Raw genomic sequence first — 10,970 nt, forward strand, 5'->3', positions numbered from 1 at the left:
GGAAATTGAAGACATCTTAACCATGAAACTAGATAATGCGTCAGCAAATAATTCGGCGATAGAGTTTGTAAAAGGTAGGTTAGCCAACCTATTAGGCGACGAGAGATATTTGAAAGTCCAATGTATGGCGCACGCTATCAACCTCATTGTGAAAGATGGGTTAAGTTATGGAGCCCTCCCTATTGATCGGATAAGAAACTCAATTTGGTATATCCGACATTCTCCTAAAAGACTAAGTGAGCTTAAAAAATGTGTTAAGGCAGAATAAATTGATAGTAAAGCATTGTTATGCTTAGATATGCCTACTAGATGGAACTCCACATATGAAATGTTGGACAGGGCTGAAAAATTTGAGAAGGCGTTTTACGCGTTTGATTTGGCAGACCCAAATTTTAGAACCAATTTGCATGATGAGCTTCCTAAAATTACAAATTGGAGTTACGCGAGAAAGTTAAGAAATTTATTAGAATTGTTTAAGGAAAAAACCACTAACGCTTCAGCTACCAAACATGTGATTGTTAACATGTTTTATACTAAAATGATGGATATCTGCAATCATATAAGAGACATGAAAGACATAGATCTGGAATCTAAACATATGGTTGATATGATGCAGGAAAACTTTGAGAAATATTGGGGTACTAATAACAAAGGTTTTCATAACATCCTCTACTTTGCTGCTATATTAGATCCTCGATCAAAATTGGGTGTTTTGTCATTTGGCTTTGAGTGTGTATTTAAGGTTGAACAAAGGAAATAGACAAAAGAGCAACTTAACACTAGGGTTGGGTTAGCTATTAAATTTATAACAAACGAACTTGAGATAGTTTTTACGCATTACGAGAGAAGTAGTGAAAGGACGAGTTCAAGTCAAGTTTCACAAAGGGAAAGTAACGGTAAACGTTCTACACGTGGATCGAGTGGTTTTTTTAGTCGATATAAATCTGTTGGTGGTTCTAGCTCGTACGAAACTAAAAAGGACTTCAGAAGAACCTTGATGATATCGATGAGCCTGATTACAAGGGATTTGATATTCTACAATGGTGGAAAGCTTCGTCTTCTAAATACCCGGTAGTGGCGAAAATGGAAAAAGGTACACTTACTAGTTTACTTAATTTACTATTAATTATTTTTTCTATTAAATAATAAATTTACTTGTCGTCCATTATATTATTTCTAGATATACTAGCTATCCTAATTTCTAGTGTTGCTTCGGAGTCTGCTTTTAGTACTGGCGAAAGAGTTGTGGATCCGTGTAGAAGTTCTTTGGCCCCTCCTCTGTTGAGGCATTACTATGCAAGGAGGATTGTATGGTTCGTCAAGAAAGAAAATAAACGATACCGTAGACCCAACAGACTTTGACGATATTGGAAAATGTAAGTTGCATATACACTAGAAACGTCCTTATGCAGTCCGTTATGTTGATGTATTTATTTATATTAATATAAGATTTTTTCTTTTGTGGAAATTTGTGAGAAATCGGAACCTTGTAACATGAATGCGAGGTTGAATAATCGACGGATGCGAATGAATATGGAAACTTGAAGGCTGTTTTTTTTATTGTTTAGTTGAATTTGACATTAATGTTTTTAGGTTGAATTTGACTTTAAATTTTTTAGTCTTATTATCTAGGAACTCAAATCCTAGTTCATAAGTTTTTTAGTCTTGTATTTTTATGGCATTTTAAGTATTCAGTCATAACTCACAAATTTCAATGGATATAATTAATAAAATCGTCAAAATGATCTTTAAAATGATTTAAGCATTTTTAATCACAAATACATTGGGTTTTGAATTATATTATGATTTTCCTATTTATTGTTTGTAGATGGAAGGAAAATGATAAAAAAAAATTAATACTCACTCCCACTTTGATAAGAATATAAAATAGGTGGTAACATAAATCCCATAATTACAGTTAATATATCAGCTTCCTTAAAATTCTGTTAATATATATAAATATATGATATATCTAATTCAAATATTCCTAAAAAAATATTAAAATTATGAATATTATATCTTTAAAAAAATCTAATGCATGTATGTAAATAACCTTAAAAAAACCGGACCCTTATCCTACTAAATTGCAATTTGCATAATTCATTCTAGTATTCTACAACCACATATTTGCTGAGAATTAAGGATTTGGAGAGATAATAAAGGTATGTTATTAGATTCTAAATAGTTGTTTCTTTAAATTTAATCTCTTGTTTTTTTTTCTTGTTGATGTTACGTAGATGGATCCAATGAATGTTAAAAAAAGATCAAGTTATAATGTTTGGACCGACTTTGGTAAGTTAATTGATGAGTACGGAATGCTAAAAGCATTGTTCTTCAGTTTTCAATGCAGACGTGAAGAAGAACATAATAGGTTTGTTGATAAGACAACATAAAAGATGTCCATTACGCCCAGGTAATCCAGAGATCAATTAATCGGCGGCTGCAGATGTCTTAAAGAACAACTTTGATTGCTTACTTTTTATTACATTAGTTGGATTGTTTTCTTGTTTCTTTATGTTCAATTTACATTACTTTTTAAATTCACTGGTGAATCAGTTTCATTAGTTCATTGATATCCATTAGATGTTCATTAAGACATTTCATAAAATAGTTGGTGGGCGTACTGAATCAAACAATATATTAGGCCTATGATGATTAATTAAGCACCAAAATTGTGAAATCACATTGTACTAATCAAGTAATAAGGAAGAATCGTGCACCACATTCAACGAACTCTTAAAATTTTGGAAAAAATAATAATCTAGCATGAAAATAAAAGAACATAAATTATCTGATAAAGACCCGTTTGTATGTATAAATCATCTCGAGTTTGTAATTGACTTGTATCTAGATCTTCTTTGCTTGAGTTATACCATAATCAATTGAAATAGTGAAGCAAAGAATCGGGTTCGGTCATGTTTGCTAAGAACCGAGAGACTGGATATGCTAAAGACCGATACGCGAACAGAGATCACGAGGATAAAACCATACTATATATAGTACATTTTCTCAAGCAATCTCTCATTGAATTTTTGTTGGTTGTGTTCAGTTTTTATTATTTAGGTACACTACAGGAAAACGGACGAAAAACAGGGAATGTTAGGTCGAAATTTCGTTAGCCCGTAGGGAAGTTCCTTTCCATTTACCCACCATACTTCAATTTGAATTTTTTTATGAAACTTTTTATGAATCTTTTCACATTGAGGACAATGGGAGATTCAAGTGTGGGGAGGGGAATTACTTAACCAATCGCTTGCTCAACTAATTACAAAATTCTCTAATAAAAAATTTTTGTAGCAAACAAGACTATTTTTATGACAAAACCAAAAGAAAATCCAAGAAAATATTTTGCAAATAACCAACTAAAAATATACTATAACCAAAAAAAGTGAAAAGGTAAAAAGAAGTTTTGTAACAGTGAGAAGAAATTTATGCAAAATATGGCGTTTATACCCAATCCTTCCGCTACTGTGAGATAAACCTCATGCCATATAAATATTTTTTTGAAAGCATTGAATGAGTCATATGTTTCATGTGATTTAGAACTTGTCTCAAGTATCCATTTCAAGACCACATGAAGCGTTGTATAAGAAAAAAGGTAATATTATCACAATTTCCTCAAACCATTCTCCAAATTACAACACAAAACCAAAAACCTTACCAATTTATCCCTCTCACCGGTAAAATACAACACTGTTCTTTTACCGGAGACCCTAAAGAAATGGAAATTCATTCTTTCGATTTCAATTTCCTTTGCTGCATACAGTTCGCAAAACCTAGGTTGCCTCCAAAACTTAGGGAAAGAATTGTTCTCTTTAGCAATGAGGTGAGGAAAAAGTGGCACCAAGACGAACAAAGGACACCATTTTGTGGAGTTTCCAAAAGCGCAATGAAAAGAAGAGCGAAAAGATACGAACGATGCTTAGGATGCGAAAACGGGTCCCACGAAGGAAGATGTAGAAAAAGTCAAACTCAGTCTCAAAATAAATATACCGAACTAATGAGGGTGGGGGTTATTAGGCTCAAAGCCGAACGATCCATTAGAGTTGGGAGTTATGTTCAGAACAGGATTAAGAAACAACTGATTCACATCCTCGATAAAACTGGTCTTGACGATCTGACCTTAAAAGACTCACTAGGTTTGTAAAAAAAATAAAAAATAAATTAGCAATTGGGAGAAAAGGAACTAACCATTGAAGACATTTCGAGACTCCCGATAATCAGTAAAATTTGTATTTACCATCCTCACCATCATTAACCTTAACCCTTGAACCACCACAAAACACCAAATCCCTACTCTCACAAAACCAACCCCTATTACATTCTGACTTATGCAAACCTTCACAATGGGGGAGATTTGAACTTGTTACAAGCCTATTTATCACATGTCACATTTTGGCTAAGAGTGTTAACATACATACATCACAGGTATGATCAGATATATATGCCGAATGTGAGTGAATATTATGAGAACGTGACATTTTGCATAAACAAAAGCTCATAAAAACAAATCATATTTTTATATATCACTACATATATTCCTATGATTCAAGGTTGGTTATTTTGTTCCCATTTTCTTGGAACTCTTTTGGGGATACTAAAGCTATGGTCCTAACTTGCTATTTTAGAGAATATTTATAAGTAGCTTGCTTGAGGACAAGCAACGTTCAAGTGTGGGGATGTTTGATGTATTTAATAATATACATCTTTTTAACATCAAATAATCTCTAAAACTGCAACTTCTATCGTACAATATATAGTTCAAATAACTACATATCATGTTAAAATATATTTTCAAATATATCCAATTCTCAAACATATAAACGAATGAAAAGGCAAAGAAAAATCAAAGAAAACCCAAGAAAACAGCAAAACACACCCCCCATGCTTCATGAAACACGCCCCCATGCTTTCATGTGTAAGAAAAGACAAAATACAGGACAGCTGGACACAGGGCCGTGCTTTAGGGAACATGGGGTCGTGGTCACCTTTCAGAAAGGACAAAAGAAAATATAACAGACAACCAAAAACGTGGGGTTATGCCTCATGAAGCACACCCCCGTGGTGAGTCAGCATGTACGATCTGACAGAGCATTAAATGCGAGTGGACACCTGGACACGGGGGCGTGCCTCATGGAACACGGGGCCGTGCTTGGACTCCCAGACAACCTATAAATAGATGAGCAGGTTGCATTCACTTTATGTGCTTGAAGAGAGTTCTACGTGGGTTTCACTTATAAAAACACCCACTTTACACCCATATTGAAGATCTTGTGGAGAGTTTGAAGGCTTGGAGGTTATCATTATCATCATACATCACCATTGAAGAAGGAAGATTCGTCCATATTTGGTTAGATTGTTCATCTTTTATCATGTGTTTGTTATCTTCATTTCCTTTTATGTTCATAAGCATGCTCATTATGAGCTAAAACTCCATTTACCATCTAATTTCTATATAGAAGATTTATTTTACTTGATGATTATATTAAATATGTGATTTAGTTTTAGTAAAGAACATGGTTATTTTGAAATTATCCTTTGATGAAAAATGTTTTTATCACTTTAAATAAACAAATCAAGGTTGATGATTAACTATCATTCATGATTCATTCATGTTCTTGGAAACTAGAAATGGTAAAAAGAATATCTTGATAACTTATCTAAGATAAAACATGGATCCTTATATTGCACTTAGAAATGATGAGATATAAGCTATGATCTATTTCTCTAGTTTTGATCATTCTGAAATAAAATTGTTAACACGATTGATTAGGTTATCATACTAGTTAAAGAAATCTTATGTTAAAGGAATGTGTAATTATAACCTACTTAAATCAACCAAAGGGAGGTTGTGTGACTAAACTATAACCACCCGAAGTTGTTAGAATTGCTATTTGAGAAATCGAAGTCAATCATAATCTCTATACTTTACTAAAACTATTTGCTTACTTAAATTGACATTCTCGTGGTAGACATGAAGTTATGCATGCTACTTTCTTTTATGTCATAGGGTATGTTCACTTAGAAATGAGGGACTATTCTATCATACGTTATTAAGGCAAGTTTATGACATATTTACTTTATAATTATCAAGGAAGAATGGAATGGATTCTTGATCTTAGATGGTAACCATTATATAATTGAATTACTCATTTAGAATTTCTTTTCTTGTTCACCTATTATATATATATATATATATATATATATATATATATATATATATATATGAAATTCTAAAAATTTTAAAAATACCCCAAAATGATTACCTTCTCTTATTAAGTTAAAACGAAGATTTATTATTAGAAATATTTATGTCCACGAATCGATACTTGGTTCTTACCAATACTATTCTACATATACGATAGGTACACTTGCCTATTTTGTGTGTGTTTAGTCTTAGTAAAAATCACTTTTATAAATTTAAAACACGATCTTGTGCGAAGGCTAAATTCTCATCATAACAACTTTTAAACACACTGCACACAAAACATCAGTGTCACACCCCGACTTAGGGCCTAGGCGTGACACCCGTTAGTTGGTATCCGTTTTGTAAATATATTAGAGTTGTGAGTTTTCTTTAGCGGAAGTCTTTAAATAAAATATTCTTTTATAAAATGTCGGGTTAAAATATCTATTTAATATTACAAAGAATGTTTGAGAAAAATATAATTCGCATTATTTTCTGATTTCAAATACATGTCTTTTGAAAACATAAATTTTTTTTATAATATTCTGAATATAAAATATATGAGCCATCGGATAACATCTAATGACTATATCTCAAATTTTCTATCTTGTCTTGCTTGTCTGATCTAACCTTTCTTATTTCCTTTATAATGGGTTGGAAAAATACGCCAACACACAACTGGTGAATGACGCTGACTCTGTCTTAAAATCTTTTCAATATCATTGTGAAATCAACAATAATACATTTGTGACTACTCATTAGGCACCCAAATTAATTGGGATAAAATTACCCTAAGTACATGTACAATTAAACGTATACACAAATCATTTCTCATAAAGCTTACGGAGAGATGTTGATGATTTGCATGGCCTCGGGAAAATACTGAGTCACCATGTATGAATGGATGTCACATGTATACTTTTAGTCTGAGTGTCCATTTCTTATTATTGTAACACAAGGTTTAAAGGATTCATAGATCTTATGAAACATTCTGACTCTTAAAGAGTTTGTGAAAGTTTAGGGCATATTCACCTTTCTGTTTATGATCAGTTTATGATAATGATTTCTGCTTCCGATTATTACCTCGGACATATAGTACGAGAATGACCTTTGTATAAAGATCTAGATCAGTGATCTAGCTTCAGACCTTTAGTCTGTTTTATAAAGCTTTAAATACTGACAAATTATTTGTTTGTATAAAACATTTGGACATTTAGTCCCTTTCTTTATTTTCCAATTATATGCTATGTTTCTTTTTCATGAAGAAACATCTATACTGAGTTTCTTCTTTAAGAAGAAACATTAACTATAACCTTTGTATATAAATATTATGTTTTTTAATCATCAAGAAATATTTTTTTTTAACGATACCCTTGTATATAAAAGCTTTACGTTTCTTAATCATGAAGAAACAATATCTGACTATAACATCTGCTTATGAAAAGTTATTTTATGCTTAAATGTGATCAAGGGTCGAGCTATACCCCTGATTATGGTCTAATCCATTATAATAATAATAATAATAAAATAATAATAATAATAATTTAAGCGGAACCCCTACCTTACACGGGTATTTGGGAGTTAGACGCCTAAGAATGATCGAGCAGCACTTCTACTCTATATCGCGTGCTAAGGCTTAAACTGTCAGAACTTTAGAGTTTTGCACGTACTTCGAGAATCGGCATGCTTCCTGAGGTAAAATGTGTGAAAATGAAGGTGTTTTAGTGTGTGAAAAGTGAGATGTCGTTCACCCCTATTTATACCCAAAATTTAGGAACTATCGCGTAGCGCGATGACCCATGATGTCGATATGTGTCGCCACGTGGGAAGCACGTGTCTTCGGTTGCTTAGCTTGGTCATCGTGTATCGCGATGATCTAAGGTTTAGAGTTGTCGTATAGTGCGACACTGCCCTTTCTGGGGTTTGGTGAGAATTCCATCGCGTAACATGGTGGGTTAAGATATCAGAATTTTCATTTTTGGTCCCATGTCTTTGGTAACCTGTCACGTCTTGGCCATGCTTCCATTTTCCAAAAATACTGCAGGCGGCTCTCAAGTGTGATGCAAAGTGCAAACTGCGCCATCAAAGAGTCTCATTGTGCCCGTATCTCGAGCTTGTGAACGTGCGCGTCGGGTGCTTCGCACCCTCCGCTAGGACCACAGGGTGCATTTTGGCATATAAGTATATTACTATGGAAACTCTTTATCTAATAAAGAGCTTACAAGTTTTATAATTTTTGATTCCTCATTTTTACTATGTTGTCAAATTTAGATCGAAATTTTGGGGATGTTACATTTAGAGAAAGGGCACAGAGTTCAGGGAGAGGTGGTGAATGGCGGAGTCTGACAAGGTGGCGAGCGGCGGTCTAGTAGCGGCCGAATCTCGTTTTCACTCCGGAATCATTTATTGATGTCCTGAACACGATATTAATTTCTAAGCTTAATTTTGTTAAAAACGTGTTTCAAAAGCTAGGCTTATTGTGTTCATTTTACGTGCTTTTAAAGATTGATCTATTACGGGAAATCTAACGCCCGATTAATTTTTCTAGTGAGGTTCATAATCCATAGATGAACATTATGAACACTGGAGATGAGGGTTTGATCTGTCTAAGTATGCTTTTTGCACTCGTTTTCGCGACTAACTTTCTGGTCGAATTTGCAAATCGCAACTCTAAAAAAACACAGATTCTCATAGATCTGGCCGTTGGAAAAATAAACATTAACTTTTCATCCATTACTCGTCTAATACAATAAATAAAACCCACATATTAGGTATCATAAATAAAAAGACAACTCATTTAATTTTTTCCTAAATAATTCAATTAATATACTTAATTCAATAACTCGGAAATTACGTGCAACACCATATGTTCATTTATACGAAAGACCTACATGTTCATACATAAACAAAAATGCAATATCATAAAGTTTATATAAAAAGTTTCTAAAATATGCTACAAATTCAATCTCCTTGTGTTCAATCATGTTGTTTTTGGCACACCCCACCATTGCAACTGGAATCCGAGCATGTATCATCTGTGATTAATGGGTCTTTGCCTCTCGTTTTAGAAGATCTCGTGGTTCCGTCACCTTTCTTTTTTCGGGTTTCCTCACATTCGTTTCTTGTGCGGGTGACTGACTAATCTGACCGGAGAAGTGACTTCTTAGTTCTCCTTGTTCGACTACTTTCATCGACCAGAGATTCATCATTGTTGCTCGTTGAAGAAGCACAGACCTAAACATGTATAGGTTAGTCTGATGATTCCACGAATTATGGATATAATAACAAATAACACGACGGTAAGAGTGAAAGCTCCACAAGTCTGGTGACGGAAACCTGTAAAACAAAGCACCGTGAGCTCGTTACGGGAAGGACAAGAGTGGGGGTCCTCCCGTAACCACCCTCCGGTGTGAGAATTAGTACAGTTCTAGAGAAAGAAAGTACTTTAACTGATTGATGTAATATGTGAAGTGTGAATGAATACCTCATGAAGATGGAGATGGAGAGTGTATTTATAGCCAGCGGTTAAGGGGAATATTATTGGTACAGTTGTCCTCTTCTAGAAAATGCTCTTTGTAACAACCTGGACGGACACGTTTCCACATACGAAAGGACAAGAAAACTGGCCATGTCCACGGTTATAACAACCTTGACAGCTGTCTTCGCCTGATTGGTTGTCACATCACGTGTTCTCCAAGAAAGAATCTTCACGTAAATCTTCTAGAAGAAAATTAGTTACAACTGATTTGCTGACGTTACTCTTTTGCCATCAAGCGCGTGAGGGTAACGACTTGCGTATGACTTCTGAGGGAGTCCTACGTAACCCACGGATAGTCTCTGGAATTGTTCTTTAGTCTTCCTCTGACTTAAGTTATGCGGGTGATGGAATATTCCGTGGGTGACTTCTAAGGAAGTCCCCCGTGACCCACGGATGATCCATTATGGGTATTTGGGTATTTTCACTACCCTACCTCTATAAGTCCCCCAGTCCATTGTTTCGTCCGCGTGAAGTTTTATACGGGTGAAATTTTGGACATAAGATACTTTTATGGGGATTTTGAATTTTTTGCGTATGCTTGTGGAGATATTTCGTTTTTGAAGATAAGCATGGACAGTGTGATGTGACAGGTTTGCAGGCGCCGTATAGTGATGTGACGCCTGTGTCGGTTGTCATTGTACCTATTGTACCTCCTTTTTCGCTCTTTTGGTTTTCTCGCGTGACGTGGAGTATTCTGACTGGACCCTTCACTTTCTCTCTCCACTGTCACCTTCCCACGCATTTGCTACGATGGGTATAAATAGGACTTTTGGGTTTCTTAATGAACTTTTATCATCCTTCAGTCTTTATTTTCATCTTTTTTCTCTCGAATCTAGTATTATTATTACTTGCAAACTTTGTTCATCGCCTTTTTAGACATCATTGCATGGTGTTTTCCATTATATTCTGAAATCATGGCTCACGAGAAAAAGACATCGCCTTCGATAGAACATATCGAGATCAACTGGAAGAGATCTGAATTTGAGAAACTCATTTCTACATATGGCATAGCGCCAGAGTGGGGGCCAGAATACCCTGCTGCCGGATCGACTGCCAATAAGCCTCTAGAAGGCAAGATGGTTGTGTATGCGGAGTATTTAACGATTGGGAATCTTAGATTTCCGATAACCAAGTTCCAGGGCCAACAATATAGTACCCAAGGTGGACAAAATTTGCAGTTTTTACAAGATGAATGTGCAGGGTAGCTGGTTCAACTGTTCCATTATGTCAAAAGAAATAGTTGGT

The 10,970-nt window shown here is 34.6% G+C and overlaps 1 protein-coding gene across 1 annotated transcript; it reads left to right on the plus strand.

Moving 5' to 3' along the window:
• Window positions 1–298: 298 nt before the first annotated feature.
• LOC143553312 (zinc finger BED domain-containing protein RICESLEEPER 1-like) lies at window positions 299–760 on the plus strand. The gene has a single exon (XM_077043333.1). The coding sequence runs from the start codon at window positions 299–301 to the stop codon at window positions 758–760; it is 462 nt and encodes a 153-aa protein (XP_076899448.1).
• The last annotated feature ends 10,210 nt before the right edge of the window (window positions 761–10,970 follow it).

Source organism: Bidens hawaiensis, unplaced genomic scaffold, assembly GCF_021521415.1.
Source record: "Bidens hawaiensis isolate Kalapana, Puna unplaced genomic scaffold, B.hawaiensis_p1.1 tig00017165_1, whole genome shotgun sequence".
In the NCBI taxonomy this organism is placed as follows: domain Eukaryota; kingdom Viridiplantae; phylum Streptophyta; class Magnoliopsida; order Asterales; family Asteraceae; genus Bidens; species Bidens hawaiensis.